General features: G+C 35.5%; 1 protein-coding gene across 1 annotated transcript in view; it reads left to right on the plus strand.

Annotated features, from left to right (window-relative positions):
* ARFGAP3 (ADP-ribosylation factor GTPase activating protein 3) overlaps window positions 1-15,086 on the plus strand; it is a 30,105-nt gene extending 15,019 nt beyond the window's left edge. Inside the window, exons 9-15 of the mRNA XM_010086966.1 lie at window positions 2,510-2,635; window positions 3,243-3,365; window positions 7,622-7,759; window positions 9,009-9,132; window positions 10,137-10,227; window positions 14,061-14,182; window positions 14,884-15,086. Coding sequence (XP_010085268.1) covers window positions 2,510-2,635; window positions 3,243-3,365; window positions 7,622-7,759; window positions 9,009-9,132; window positions 10,137-10,227; window positions 14,061-14,182; window positions 14,884-14,901 — 742 coding nt within the window. The 3' untranslated portion in view covers window positions 14,902-15,086. The remainder of the gene's footprint in view (window positions 1-2,509; window positions 2,636-3,242; window positions 3,366-7,621; window positions 7,760-9,008; window positions 9,133-10,136; window positions 10,228-14,060; window positions 14,183-14,883) is intronic.
* The last annotated feature ends 1,415 nt before the right edge of the window (window positions 15,087-16,501 follow it).

Genomic DNA, 16,501 nt, shown 5'->3' on the forward strand with positions numbered 1-16,501 from the left:
CACAAGAGGATTGTTCATTTTTCCTGAAGTATTTTTACCACAAAGTTGTGTTTCTCAGTGATTGCCAAAAACTACCAGTAGAGGGACTCGGAGGAATGGACTACTAAATAACAAGAAAAATTATTGTTCGTTATTATTTATTATTATTCTTTAATTAGTCTATCTTTAATGATGTAATTCAGTTTGGAAGAAAGTCACAAGTAGTGATTTGGTTTTTGTGTCAGAAATGTATAAATCTATATAGATCCAAGGTAACCTTTAGTATAAGATTGCTGCAACCTTTCTGCAGTGGCTAGAACCCTCTAAAAACATCTGCAAACATGAGGGGTGCACATAGACTTTATGGATCTGATCCCAGCAGAGGCAAAATAACTGCATTTCCCTTGAGACTAACTTTTTGGATTTTTAACTGTAGATGGCAGTATATACCAAAGTTAAAGAAGGGTGAATACTTTTAAAATTGCATTTGCTTCCAACTAATTTTTGTGGTGGTTTTAATTTTAAAAGCTTGAATAATGAGCTTTAGTAAATTAATTCTATGTGGCTTTGTTACGTGGTGGGAATGGAAGCGATACTTTTGTAGTCTAGTATGTAGAAGGAGAAAGAGTCCTGAGACTTAAAACTTAAAATGTGATTTTATAATTGGTACACAGTTTGTTTCTTTTCTGCTGTGCACTGACAAGAGAATAGATAACTGAAATTACTTTTAAAAAATTATCAGTGGTAAGACTTTTGATGTTCATAAAACATTTCATACGATGAGCTGATAATCTTTCAATGTAAAGTGCTGGGTAGATTTTATCAGTGGCAGTTACAAGTTGAAATTCAGAGAACATTTTCAATTTTCTGTGTAACAGTGGGTCCTAAACTGTAAGAATTTATTTAAAACATCCTTGAACATACTCTGTGCTTTGTAGATATATTTTTCTGATTTTATTGGTTTCAAAAGTCATTCCACAGATGCATTGTGATTTGTATCTGACTTTCATTGTTATAAGCATCTGAACATAAGTTGTAGTGATTTTTTTAGTTCTGGCTCCAAGTCCTCTGAAAGCCCCAGTTGAGGGATACCTGATCATCACAAGATTGAGATTTCTCTCTTCCTTTTTGAAATGCCTCGTCAGTGGAGGAGTGATGTCCCATTCCTTATAGCAGGCTGGTAACTACATCCATTGTCTGTGAAGGAAGAAGACCAGATAGATGCTGTGCCCTTTTCATTCTAACGGCTTCAGCCACACAGCTCCTGTGTTGCAGGAGATGCACTAAACTTCAGGATATGAACTTTGCGAGGGGCATTTGGTCCTTTTGGTTAAAGTTAAGTCAGTACGCATGGGATGAGAAAAAATCAAGATGGGAAGAGCCTGTTTCACTAATGAAATAGGAGACACTCTGGAAGAAAGTACTCCTTGGTAAAAAAGTTGTTTTCATTTCTGCTTCTGCACAGAATGGATGGAAAGTTACTAATGGTTTTCAGACTTAAGTACTTCCTTTCTACTTGCAGCAGGATATTTGTCAGCAGCATCCTAAATATCATTTACCTTTCTTTTCGTAGTGTTCATTTGTACTCTATGCCAGTCACAACTTATGAATTAAAATATTGCTGCATTGCTCACTAAAAGTACTATTTTTGTCCATTTAAACCTAACAAATTAAATTTAAGCAGTGTTTCTGCAATTTTGCAATCAAGATTTAAAAACCTCTGTCTCTGCTACACTGATATTCCTGGAAAATAGTTAAGATTGTTTTGAGGTATAGGAAGGTTCATGGCATTGCTGAAAGACAGCTTATGGTATCTGAACTGTGAGGATGTTTCAGATGACAAAATGTGTTGCCAGATGTGCAGAAAATTATAAGTTTTGGATGCTTCAAAGTTTTTATAATGCAGAATATATTCCACCTTGGGAATACAAAGACTCTCTTCTCCCCTCTTCTGAGACACCTTTTTTGGGCACAAGAAAGGGCAGCATCAATGAAGAAGTGTGGTCTGCCTCTAGCACCTGTCTCAAGAGTGCATGTATAACAAGTGTTAAAACCACTAGGAGCGTGAAGAGGGTGAAGGGAGGGAGATGTAGCAGGGCTAAGCAGCGCGTTAGGGGAAAACAATAGTATTACATCATGAATATCACAGTACTGCAGTATGTCAGAGTTGGATAATTCTGATAATTATTTGGTATCACATAGAATAAGCACAGTGGAAAAAAGACTTTTTCTTCACTTTGTGGTGATGCAAAACTGTCCTGAACTTTAGCAGCAGCATGTTTCACATTCCTTTTGAAAAAGACTACCTGCTCATATGCATACCAGAGTACTGTTTAGACAGTCTTCTCAATGGACTTGCTCCCATCCTTATAGTTGGAATTTAATCCAATTAATAATGAATATTTTCAGTAAACACAACATGCAAAATACAGTGCTACAATATATATTGTTAGTTTTCTACTAGTATTATTGGATTGGTTGTTCAGTGTTGCGTTTTACAGTTATATGTTAACTGTATGTTTTATTCTAGCGTATCATCTTTACGGTTGGCCTACAGAGATCTTGATATTAAAACAAAAGAAGAAAAGTTAAATCTGTCTGGTAAGAAGAAAGATGAATTGGAGAGACTTGGCATGGGCTTTGGCAGCAGCAGAAGGTATGTGAAGTTCTACAAACTGTATTTAAAATACTCTGTGGCTTTATGCAGTTATCCTTCATTTTACTTAGGAAATGAAAAACTATACTAAAACGTGTTATGGAAACTTAAACAATATAATCAAAGACTCTCGTATTTGTCAGGGGAAGGGGCAAGATTGCTTCTGATAGATTTAAGTTCTCACCTGCCAGACAGGCGTTAACATAAACTGTAGGATGTCTGTAGAGTGTTTGCCTCCATTAGCTGACTGTGAGGAAGGTAGTCAGGATGCTTTCAGTGAACAGTACCAACCTAAGTGTAGTCTGTCTTTTATAAGCAAAAACTCTGAAGAAGTCACATTGCTATGTTTTCCAGATGTTGTAATGGTCTGTGTGTTTAGAAGCCTTGTCACTACTCGTGAGCCCTGTCACTACTAGTGAGTCACCACTCAACTAGAGTTGAGTTTTCCAGGGCTTTTTTTTTTTTCCCCCCTCCTTTTTTCTTAAATGTTTCTATAGCTTGGGCTTTATCAGCAAGCTTCAAAACTAGATTTGGGCTTTCGTTTCTCCTTTTTTTAGGGTGTGAGCTTTGCCATCTCTTTACATACTTATTTTCTTCCTGTCTCCAGTGGCATTTCTCACTCAGTCACCTCAGATATGCAAACAATAGAGCAGGAAACACCTGCAATTGCAAAGCCGAAGAAAAAGTACACCGATGATGTAGAAGACTCGTATTTCTCTTCTAGTTCAAGGTAACATATAAGCTTTTTATTTTGAGTGGGGGTAGAAGTATATGCAAGTTACGTATTCAAATATACATGTTGTGGTTTAACCTCAGTTGGCAATGAGTACCACGCAGCTGCTCACTCACTTCCCCTGGTGGGATGGGGAGAGAATCAGAAGAGTAAAAGTGAGAAGATTCATAGGTTGAGATAAAGACAGCTTAATAGGTAAAGCAAAAGCCACATGCACAAGCAAAGCAAAACAAGGAATTCATTCACTATTTCCCATTGGCAAGCAGGTGTTCAGCCATCTCTAGGAAAGCCAGGCTCCATCACACGTAATGGTTACTTGGGAAGACAAATGTCACAATTCAGATGTCCCCTCCTTCCTTCTTTTTTTCCACCGGGTTTATATGCTGAGCATGGTGCCGTACAGTATGGAATATCCCTTTGGTCATTTGGGGTCAGCTGTCCCAGCTGTGTCCCTTTGCAACTTCTTGTGCACCCCCAGCCTACTCACTGGTAGGGCGGTGTGAGACACAGAAAAGGCCCTGACTCTGTGTAAGCGCTGCTCAGCAGTAACTAAAACATGCCTGTGTTATTAACATTGTTCTCAGCACAAATCCAAAACATAATCCCATACTAGCTATTATGAAGAGAATTAACTCTGTCAGAGCCAAAACCAGCACGACACAATGTATTTGGAACTTAAGATCAAAACAGAGGACAGTTGGACACATCTACACACCTAGCATATTTTCAGGTGTCATCTGAATCAGAAAAGTTGTGAAATAGCTGACCTTAGCTCCATGACAGATGTATTTATAAAGAAGAGGAGCTACTTTTTCTGAGGAGATGATAGTCTGAATTATGCGTTTACAGGTTTTGTCTTGTTCAGGCTTTAGTGTCTACTTGCACAGACAGTTGCCATATAAGCAACAATGACTTGGGTTCTTTTCTTTTTTCCCTTTGGGGTACTGTCTTCAACTTCAGATTTGAAATTAAAGAAGTATCAAAGTCTTATACTAGATATACAGCAGTTGTATCATTCTTTTAACAGGATGCATGCCAAATGCAAAAAACTTAATTCTTTTTGAGGTATTGTGTTTTGGATATATCGTGTAGATGTCTGCAGTCTTGTTTGATAGGCTTTTATGTATTAGAACATAAAATGTAAGCAAAAAATAATTGACGAATTTTTGATCAGAACATGAATACACTGCAATTTGTAAAATACTGCTGTTGGAAGGGAGAAAAAAAAGAATTAGTCATAGAGGCACTAATTGCAATGAAAAAGCTGTTTCTGGACTGATGATAGAAACAGGTGTTGCTTTTATTGGATTGGTGCCACAGAAACATGAAAAATTGTGACTAATTACTTGTAGACTGGCAAATAAAAACACAAAGGCTTTTGTGTCATTGCTTTGTAGGGTAATCACTGGTGGCAGAAATGTAAATGTGTACCGAGTAAACTGGCAGCAGCCTTGTAAAATAAAAAGTATCATTTCAGTACTGCTCTATTTGTTCCTTGAAAAGAACTGTTCCTGCTCTCAAATTATTCATAAACCTACCAGCACACAAAGGATGCATTATGGAAGAGGCTTTTTAATGTGTTTTGGTTCAATAATTAGAAGATAAATTGTAACCTAGCTGTTCCCGGCTCTTGTTCTTCTAGTTACAGCAATTGTAGAACCTAATGGGAGTTGGTATACAAATTAATTTTTTTTTAAAGAAAGTATGAAGTCAGATTGTTGGACTTGGTAGGGTTTGTAAGGCGGTTATTATTCTTTATTCCAAGCAGTGACATTGAAATAGAGGTAAAGGGATTTTAATATCATCTTAGTATATACCCAAAAGCAAAATAATCATGCTGGATATTAGAGTGCTGAAAAGTATCTGTAAATTAAGCAAGCTAAATGTTTCAAGGTTTAGTTATATAACTGAAGCCTCTCAGAATTCCTGGATTTGATTTTTTTTTTTTTTTGCTACAATTAGTAAGATCTTTACTAACATAACAATGGAAAATTTAATTTTCTATTAAATGCAGTTTTTATTTCTCCCTCCACTCTGCCCAAATACTGAAGTATTTTGACAAGTTATGAAAATCAGAAAGAAAAGGATGGAGAAAATAAGTACTTTTATTCAAATCAGCTCTTTTGGCCCCTGCCCCGTCCCCTGGTTTTGATGGCCATTGTGAGACTAGATAGCTATATATATGTGTGTGTGTATATATATATATATATACAGACATACACACATCTTGTTTGCTACTACACATCCATATGGAAATTTTAAAGATTGCTGTGGCTTCTTCATTAGGTGAGCAGGAATAAGAGCATTGCTATATAGGAGCTTCCTTGCGGGTTGTATACTGTGCTTCTACACTCTGCTACCGTAGGAACATATGACATAGAAAGTGAGAAGTCAGGCCAAAAGGAAATGACCCTGGTTGTAGGTAAGGATGCATTGCCTTGCCATATTTCTAAGCTGATGTAAGGGAGAGAGGCAGCTGAATTAAGAAATTTGGAATGCCAACTACTTTCTGGTGCTGTACCACTCTTGTCTGGGAGTTTTTTCTTTCCTTTTATTTATTTTACATGTGATACTGCACTTGAAAACAACTTAAGCTCACAGGAATAGTGAAAAATTGAATTGGTATAGTGATGTGCCCCCAAAAGTAGATTCTGTGATTTTTCTTTCTTTTCAGCTTCCATCTGTGACTCTTACTTTGGATTTTACAGTTGTATCCAAAACATGGAAGGGGTAAAAAGCCTCATTTAGCAGGAAAAAAATACCTTCAGGAATCTATTGGGTGTAACATCCACTCTGTGGGTTGATACTGTGAAGATGAAAATTGCATTGCAGTGAGCCTCCTTTGCTCAGAGTGCTAAATGCACTTCCCCTTGTCTGTCAGGAGAGAAGGGGAGAGACTCCTGCTTTTTGTAGAAGTTCATTCCCAATCTGTCCCTGCTATTTTACATGTGCAGAGGTGGGAGACTTTGCTGCAGAAGGTGTCACATTTCTCATGAACTGCAAAACTAATGTCCTGACTATTTATAACACAAACATGGAGAACTTTTTTTTTTTTTTAACGGTACTTTTCACAAAATACAGATGCGGACTTTGGTATCCTGTGCTTGTTCTATTGAGTGATTCCTTTCTGCTTATCCTATTTTGATAATTTTATTCCTGGTTGTATTCTCCTGGTTGTATCCAAGAAAGTTTATTTAACCACAAAGGGAAATTCTTAATCTTTGGCATTTTAATAGGTTTTTTTCAAGTATTTTACATATAAGTTTAGATTTGTATAGATAATCAAAGGGGAAAAGGTCAAGATAAGGTACTACTGGAATTGACAAACATGCTTCATTTTTTTTTCCTTTTCTTTGTGTTTTCCGTGCAGTTTTCATATGTAAGAGAAGATTATCTTATTAAATTAAGTCTCACTTTTAAGAAATATCTTATTTATCATTGTTTAAATAAAATATGTTACAAAGATCAGAGATTAATATTTGTATTATATATATACAGAACCAGAGACAAGGGCTTTCCTTACTGCTCTGAACTATGTTGATGCCTCGGAAAATGGGAGCAGATTTTCTGCTCGCATAGCTTGCAGATTGACTAGTATGGAACTGTGAGTTTAGCCACTGTCAGCCCCTTAGTTAGAAGACTTTGCCCCATGTGAAACCAGAGCACAATTAGATGCCATGGGTTAGTGAGGTGCTCTTGGATCTCTGGAGTGTTCAAAGTGCCTTGAAAGTTGTGGTGGCTTTCTTCATAGCTGGTTTCTTAGTATGGTGTATCAAGAGCACCAAGGCTTTATGAGCAGGGTACCTTACCTTGTAGGATCATCATGATGCCTTGCTCACAGGATCCACCCTGAAGTTTTCTTAGCTCCTGAAGCTCTTAAACCAGCCAGGTATCTTGACAATATTCTTCCCAGTGCTTTGTCTGACTCTAGAGAAGAAGTTATACTTTGAAGTAATGAGAGCTTTTCTCTGCTGTTTTTGATGGGACCAGATCTTTCAGGCAGTCCACTACATATTCATGACCATATCCAGCCTAAAGAAAGGCCAGACTTTTCATTCATTTAAATAGGTGTGCCAAAAACCAAAAATCCATTTGATTCAACTGCACAAAGCTTCTAACCAATCCAGATTATTCACTGACAACTACCATTGTCCTAAAAACTTATTTGCTAGTGAAGACTTATTAAATAAATATTTATTTAACAATATAATGTTCCTACTTTTTCAGTAGTTTTTTTTCTTCTTTTATTTTAGGTACTATGATTCTTCAGATCTGAAGAGCAGTGCTTTCCCTAAATGGGAAGACAATACAGATTCTTTTTGGAAGAAAGAAAATTACAATAGAGATGTTGATGTAATGTTAACTTCAAAAAGTACAGGATTTTCAGACAGGTATACAAAGAAAACCTAACTGATTTTTGCACAGTAAGCCCAAGCTTGTTAATATGATTTGTGTCCTGGTCATAGTAGTGGGATTTTTTTTCAGTCTACAGGGAAAATTTTGTCACAGCTTCCATCAGCACTCAAGGGACTTCCTGTCTGAATTTCTTTTGTAAACTGAATTTTCTGTTTAGTTATTTACATTTCAAGCACTGTTTTGCTCAGTGCTGTAGAGTATATGTACGACATAATTTCCAAAGCATTTCAGCAAAAAAAGTAGACAAAAGATGTGGAGAGAGACTGAAATACTTGCAGTGTTATGAGGTTATACCTGCTTTACTTGCTTTGTTTATTGCCTGATGAACCAAGCAGAACTCAGTTACCAAATGAATGAAACTGTAGGGTACTCAGCTTTCAGGATTAAGGTATCGAAGATACTTGCTAACAACAAGTCCAATTGCTGTGATGACAAAAAAATGAATAGATTTCTTCTCTAACAACTGTGTTTTATCTTTGTAATCAAGTGGAAAATACAAGAATGTGGGGGTTTGTGTGCTTGGTTGGTGTTTTCTGCTTCTGTTCTTATTGCCTGTATTTTCATTTACCTGTACGATGCAGTTTGTGCACTTAAGTACAACTTTTTTTGTTGTACTTAAGTGCACAAACTTTTTTAAACATAGGCATGTTCTGTTGTTTCCTAAAGACTGGACCAGTGATGCATATTACACAAAAGAGGGGTTTGTGTCCATAACCCTATTACTAACTTATTTAAGTACATTTATTAAAAAAAAAAAAAAAAGGAAAAAGTCAAATGTTGAATGTATGTTTGAGGAGGAAGGCTGTGACAGTTTAAAGGATGTGGAACCTTTTTGTACTATTATGTTTCAGTCTGAATTTCACTGACATTGTGTTTTGGTTTTTTTGAGGTTTTGTAGAAATAGTCTATCCTTGTTGACATAATTTTGTCTTGCTTTTTAAATGAACTCTGAAAATAAAGATACAGGATTAATGAATTTGAAATACTGTAAATCCACCATCTTGTAAAACTGCCACTGGAGGTTTTTTTGCTGCTATATCAATTTGGTTATCTGAACTTCTTCATCCTGGGTTCATACCTATTTTAATTTTTGTTAAAATAAATTAATAATTCTATTTTTAGGCTTCGCAAAACAAAGATATAGTGCTTCTTGTTTGATTTATTGTATTCTGCCATGATATAAATAAAAGTTACGCTCACTAATGCAGTTTGTTTTTCTTTTAGGCCTACATCTCGTCGTAAGCCTGAATATGAACCATCTTTAAACACAGATGAGGCACAAAAAAAATTTGGCAATGTAAAAGCTATTTCATCAGATATGTATTTTGGAAGGCAAGATCATGCTGATGTAAGTAGAAAGCAGTGATAAATATTTATGAATGTTAAAATATTCTGTCTATAAACATGGTGTTCTCGTACAAAGAGAAGGCAATAGATAGTTAAAATTGGTAGAATTAGTAGGCTTATAGAATTATGTCCACTTGAATATTTGTTTGATAGAAATGTACAAGGGTCTGAAAACTCTGATAGTTTTGTATTTCCTAAGGAGCTGCAGCTCCAAGTAGGACCTTACCTCTGACATAACTCATCTCTGAGAGAAGTGGTAGACTATGATTCAGCAGTCTTTATTTTTGAAAGAATCAGCCTGATGCTGGGTGAAGGTTTACTTCTTTTGCTCTAACTACCCAAACTGGTGCTAACAAACCATTGTTAAAACAGCTATCCCCTCTGTATTTGTTATTTGGAACCATTATTGCTATTGTAAGGCTAAGCAAGCTGATGAATGGTTCAACAAATGACATTGAATCAGCCAAGGAATAAAAACCAGATTGATATGATGTTGCATTTTGGAGGCAAAGGATCATTTTTTAAAAATATATTTTTAATTAAAAATTAGCAGTGTAAACAGTAATGTAAAAAAAATAAAATCAATGTATTACCATTCACAAGGAAGAAAAAGTTGAATTACAGGCATCGTAATTAGAAAGGTTAACATGATGCTAACTGCAGTGCACTTATCCTACCCCACCACTGCATTTCACGTTTTTCAGTTGTTTTTAATCATTGTGTAGTTCATTCTCCTCTGCCTTTTCAGCAATCCCCTTTTTTAGGGTAGCTATCAGTGAGTAGGCCTCTTGGTGTTGCAATGGTAAATGTCACTCTTTGATCAACTCAGAAATGAGTTGAGACGATGACACACCATGTAAGTCAGGTGAAAACTGCAAAATGGAAACAGCTTTCAGAATGGTCAACTTCAGCTAGATTTGTATGTTCTGAAACTATCTATAATCTCATGAATTATCTGACATGACCTTGAAAGATGATTACTTTTTCTTCTCAATTCTTTACCAGTATGAAGCAAGGGCTCGACTAGAAAGACTTTCTGGAAGCTCCTCTATAAGTTCAGCTGACTTGTTCGAAGATCAGAAAAAACAACCAACAGGTACATATATTCAGCAGAGTGAGAAACTTTATCATGCAGTGAATATGCTCCTGTACTCTGCTTCTAGTTAAACTATCAGCTAGCGCTCATGTATTCTGCAAGAAGTGTGCAAAGTGCAGTATGCATTAATGTTGCTAATAGGTCAAACAAGCTTAACAGGTAGTCATTTTTAAAGAAAATTAACTTCTTAAATTTCAAGTTCTGTATTTTCAGTTCAATAAATTCAATATTTTATACTTTTTTAATATGACTTGTTGCAAATAAATAGACTAACTATATTGTAAAAAAATTTTATCAAAGGAAAACATTAATATTTTGTTATAAAAACAAATGAAGTAACACCTGAACTGATTATCAGGTAGGTTTTTTTATAAGTTGCCATAACTTATATATTTATGTATATGAAATTAGCTGTCATAAGAATATTGAATCCAAAAAGAATCTTCAATAAAATGTTAGTGGCCTTGAAATTCCCATGTAATCTGTTGCATGGCTTATCCATTCATCAGAATGTCTGCTTCTAATGCTGGTCTTGCCAAATTCTTAAGGAAATTTTGCAATTGGTTTGTCTGTTTAAAAGATTTGTTGGAACACCTTACACTGGAGAGTATCATTCATCAAATCAGAAAGGAAGAGGTATTAGATTAGACTGACTCAAAAGTAGCCCCATAGGCTACTGAAAATCCCTCACATTTTCTTTCTAACACCCTTTTTGGTTAGTGCAATAATGTGAAATAGAAAAGGTAAGAAATACTGGAAAATTTTACTGACCTGATCAGTTGGGCTTCATTCTGTAACTTGTGCAAAAATTGAAAAAAACAATTACTGAAGAACTTGAAATCTATGAGTAATTACATAAAGAGACTGGAAAAGCAAACAGTATGCAGCATGATTTTACTTTGGAAAAGTTGAAAAAAAAAAAAAAGCCATGTGGCTGTTCAGTTTTGATCCCTTGAAAGCAAGGTTTGAATACACTGGCTAGTACAGAAATAACTCCTGTTAACAATTACTAAGCTGGATTTTAGTCAGTTGAAATGTAAAAAAAAAACATGAAGGAGAGGAGGAGACATACAGCAGAAATAGCGTAAGTTACTTTAGCCACTTGAAAGAATATTTGCAGCATGGTATTGTACTTGTGATTTAAAAAGAGGATGGGGACATAAGCAAAGAAATAGTGTTTCTGAATTTGAAATCTATAATGTTTTCATTAGTATAGGGGATTGTGATAACAATTTTTTTTATCTATCTATTGTTGAGTAATACTTTCTTTGTCCTTTTAATTTTCTTGCATATAGATGATTTTGTATGGAATTTTTCCTTTAATTTCTGTAATATGTGTGGGGTTTTTAAACAGTAATGAAAAAGAAAATGAACTAGGAAAAGATAAATATAAATTAAAGATAGAGCAAATTGTGTGATGTGATATATATCTATATACATATATATACACATATATATATAAACGTGCCTTTCCATGTACACATACACACATATGTGATAAAATTCTCATCATATTCTGAATAAGGATAGTTACAGGCAATTATATAATGTTTACTGTGTGTGTGTGTGAGTTGTGCACACATGATTATTTATCCCTGACCACTTGGAAAGGTTCGTGGGGCTTGTGGGGGAATGCAGAGATTCTGAACAATAGGATGCAAAATACCTGCCTGCATCTTGAGGTTAGTTAGTCTCTGTGACTGGCATGTAACCCAACAGTAAATTTAAAGTTATATTACAAAGACTAAACTTCTGCTAAATTTTGTGGGTTGATAACTGCTCTAAAATAACAGTGTGGAAAAAAATACACCAGGATTTACTACTTTGTATATTATAAATTCACACTATATTCAATTTACTGAATCTTCCTTTCCTGCATGTTTTTGTTACACTCCCCACCCCAAGGACTATCTTTTGACAATGGCCCTTCTTGGAGAAATTTTACTGCATAGATGGCTTGTCTGGTGTTGACTTAATGCCAAGGCCATCATTAGTTCCATAAAATAAAGGTAATCAGGAGACTGGAGGCTGGCAACAAAAATGCTGCTGTAATTCTGGGGTCTTTGCCAGAATAAAAGGTCCTTTGAATCTAAAGTTGGTTTTAGTAGCTGAGATTTTAGGGTAGAACAGTTTTGGGATGCTTGGGTTTTTACAGAATGTTGTAGGAGCTATTTACCAAAAAGAGGGGGCTGCAAGAAAACTCTTTTACTTTGTGTTATATCAGACCTGTTGCTTATGAAAGATGGCATGTCAGATGGCAGAGTTGCCAACGCTGATTTTGAAGGAAAACGCAAGAAAAGGAGTTGCTTTCCTACCTCAGTCATAGGAAGTTTTTCAGACAACCATACATAACCAGCAAGACATGAGAAAATTTATGTGGCTGAGAAGTGGTTAGAGCTTTTCTCAGGTTATTCTATCTGCGAGTTTTATTTCCATTACTCTGATTTTAACAACAGAAATGTTGAAGGGTTTGAGAAGTAGAACAGATTGTAAGGAAGTCGAAATTACAGTTCAGAAATAGGGCTGTCTCAGTGACAGTGAATTTCTGAAAATAATCTTATAAACAAGTGTGCCCATGCATTGCAGAAGCAGCTGCTAGCTGGCTTTAAAGAATGGAGTGGGAAGCTCTCTGTGACTATGCATCTGCCACTATGAACCAGCCTAAGCTAAGGCTTAGGTCAATCAAATTATCTACAGTAATGTCTGTCTTGTGCTGGTAATGAGGCAGGTGCCTTTAATTTCTTATGAAAAGAGGAGCTACAAGTTCTCTGCCTCTTCCTCCTCCACCCCTGTTCAAAAAGAAAAAAAGGAGAAGAAAGGGCTGCCAGTGTGTAGCAGTGTTCTGCATGGAGCTGCTGTCAGAAGGAGCTACGGTTGTGCAGGTTGTGGAGTCTGCAGCTGGATGAGCTTGTTTGAGGTTCAGTAACTGCTCACAAGTTACCAGTTGTGTCCCGACTGGTCGTGACTATCTGTTGGCTACCTTTCTAAATTAAGGCTACAGATGGCAGTGTGCATTTTGAAAACGGTCTGTTTTGGGATGCTTCCTCTCAGGAGCCCCATTTATTCCCGAGATCATAGTTCTGTGATGCTGGTTTACTGCCATTTGTGTCTTTTCCAGTATCAAGTATCCAATATTAAGGTGTGCCGGTAATTCTTTTCGCAAATGAGTGGGTGATTGCAATCGTTAGTGTGTTAATACTTACCATGCAATTAGTTTTGAAACATCTTTGATTTCTGTTATCTTTAGGCCTATACTTTTCATAATAGCAGTAGAGGTGACACTTACTGGACAAACTGTATAGGCTTTAAGGAAGACTGGATTGACGGCTTTGTTTTGGAGTTTTAAAACTTACTTACCTTTACTATAATTCCAAGTCTCAGATGTAGTAATGCAAAATATGTGTGTATATACAGCATGCAAAACATACCTATGCATGCACAGAAACAGGGTTCATCACTTCAGTCACCACTGAAGTGTATTCATCTTTAAATTGCAAGGTAATAGCAGCTGTTTAGGATACAAGACAACATTTCAGCAGATTGAAAGTGCAGAATAAATCATATATTATCCAAACATTCATTGCTCAGCTGGGAATACAAAGTGTGGAAGATGACACTCTGGGTGGAATGATGAACAACTGAAAAAAAATTAAAAGGAAGATGCATTTAAGAAATTAGAGATCTATGCCCAGTGTTTTTTGCAGTGTTGTTGAGACATTTGTATTCAGTGCTTCTAGCAGTGTATTGTACTTGGGGGGGGGGAATATAAAGCATTTAAATGCTTTTGATATAAAGTTCTGTTTTCTTCTTGTGTGTGTGTCTCCTCCTCTTAGGAAGCTACAATATTACAAATGTCTTGCCTTCAGCTCCTGATATAGCTCAGTTTAAACAAGGAGTGAAATCAGTGGCTGGAAAACTTTCTGTACTTGCTAATGGGGTCATGACATCTATACAGGTTAGTAAATATATTATGATATATTAAACACCAGTTAAAGTCTTTTGGTAGGGATTTCGTATCATGAATCCTGCTGTTGTATCATCTTTACGGAGAAAATAATGAACTTGGTTTTGAGCTTTGTAGACCTCTCATGGTACTCAGTAGTACTATCTTTATCTTTTTAAAAGTAAATCTGTAGCTGATAGTTTGCCTTCCTCAGAGTATCTTTTTTATCTTTTCCCTTATATAGTTTATTTTCTTACACTTGAAACAAAAATTTTATCATGGAAGTGATTTGCTGTCACCTTATTTTTGAAGTTAATAGTTCATAACTCAGAACAGTTCAGTAGGAGGACACCTGCAGCAATCAGATAGCCCAACTCTTGTACTGGCCCTTTAATTGACTTGACAGTAATAGCTTTGATCTGCATTTGTGCACAAAATTAAGACATCCTGGTCTCAATAATGTAAAGCATGCCTCGTGCTCCAGTTAGTTTGCATTTTTTTATATGAGGTCAGTGGGAGCTCTTGGGTGTTTGAAAATCAGACTAATTATCCTGGAGTTTAACCATCAACTCCTGTTCTTGGAAGCGCTGGTCAATTTTCTTTAAGTCTTTAAGAATTAAACTACTATTTATTTTATAAATGTAAGTACAACTAATTTCTTTCAGTGGAAAACATACTTAAGCCTGTCTGGTTTTTTTTTTTTACTTTTCTAGGATCGATATGGTTCATAACATCTTTTGTCTCGACATAATTAAGTACACTAAAGAAGGATTTCTCTTCAGATACACAAGTAATCACACTGCTGATTCAAATGAAGGTTGCCTTAAGACTGTTGATGTTTTTACTTGTTCCAGCATATTTGTTTCCTTGTGCAGCTTTCTGGCTCAGCCTCTTCTTACTGCTATTTCATCTTTACAGAGCAGAGATCTTGTAGCAGCTTGTTACATTGAATTTTGCTTTTTTTCTTTTTTTCTCCCCCCTCCTTTACAGTCTTGTATTTCTTAGCAACCTTAATGTTATATGTTGGAAGCTTTATTTTATTACTGTTTTTGTCTGTGAGGCAGGAAAGAAAATGAAGGATGAACACATACATTGGAAATGAGCCTTCCTAAAAGAAACCTAAGTGCAGTTGCCTTCTTACTCACTAGACATAACTTGTCTTCTGACTGTCTTAGGAGCTATGGAGAAGAAAATTTAAATTAAGCATATGCTGAGATGTTTTTTAGTGGACTGTAGCAAAATATAGAATTAAGTTAAACCTGCGCTTATCAGGAAGTGGAAGCTCTTGCAGTCATAAGTTGATGTGCATTAAAATGATGGGGAATTAGTGTTTTAAAACAATATTCCTGTTAGAAATTTGTATGCTTATATGTGAGGTACGGAGAAGACAAGGCATGTGGTATATTGAATACTGGGTTTCATCTTGTCATGAGAACAATCTATTTATTCCTAGTTTTGAAAGTTACAAAAAATTGCAATATCAAATCCTTAAGTGCTTTTTAAAAATCTGTATTGTGTACAAATTGGAAAAAAAAACCCTAAAATATATAAAGGGCCTAATAGAGTAATTAATTAAATACTTGTTAGAAATGTTTAGAACAATCTTAGCTTTTTGATAAATTATGAAATATTGAATGAGGAAATATAGTGGGGCTGTGTTTTAGACAGTCTAGAATTTATTGTTGATGACATCCTGTATAAAAATGATTATGACCTTGAAGAGAAAAACCTCCCAACCAACAATGAGCTCAAACTAATTCTGTTCTGTAACTTTACTACTTAATTCAAATTTGTAAACTGCTGATATCTAATAAAAACAATTGATGTAAACTAATTTTTAATTAAATTTCTATGTGCAGACTACCAGTCTCCAGTTTTCTAAATACTGACATCTGTATTCTGTCTACACAATGGTCTGGTAAAATTAGCCTTTAATTTCAATTAGTGAAACTAGCTTTTTTATTAAATTGCTATAGTGATTTGGAAATCAAAACACTACAGCTAGGGTAGAAAATCAGCTACTCTATTGAAATACTGTGTTTAACTACAGTCAACAGTATAGCTGTATTTGTTTTTTAATTTCTAGCTGCCTCTCATATCTAACTCTCAGTTCTGGTAACTTTCTCTTGTGGCTATTGCATTTACATTTATCAATCCAAAAATGGTCTTTCTTTTCTGAGAATAGTAGAAGATGAACATTTTTTTCTGCTTAACTGTAGAGCTTTACAATAAAAAACTTGCTTTGTTTTTTCCTTTCCCACCCTATAGAGATGATTTTGCTAATATAACAAGAAAATGTACTGGTCAGAGCTTGCCTCAGTTTTCTCTAAT

The sequence above is a fragment of the Pterocles gutturalis genome, unplaced genomic scaffold (assembly GCF_000699245.1).
Source record: "Pterocles gutturalis isolate BGI_N339 unplaced genomic scaffold, ASM69924v1 scaffold30151, whole genome shotgun sequence".
Classification (NCBI taxonomy): Eukaryota; Metazoa; Chordata; class Aves; order Pterocliformes; family Pteroclidae; genus Pterocles; species Pterocles gutturalis.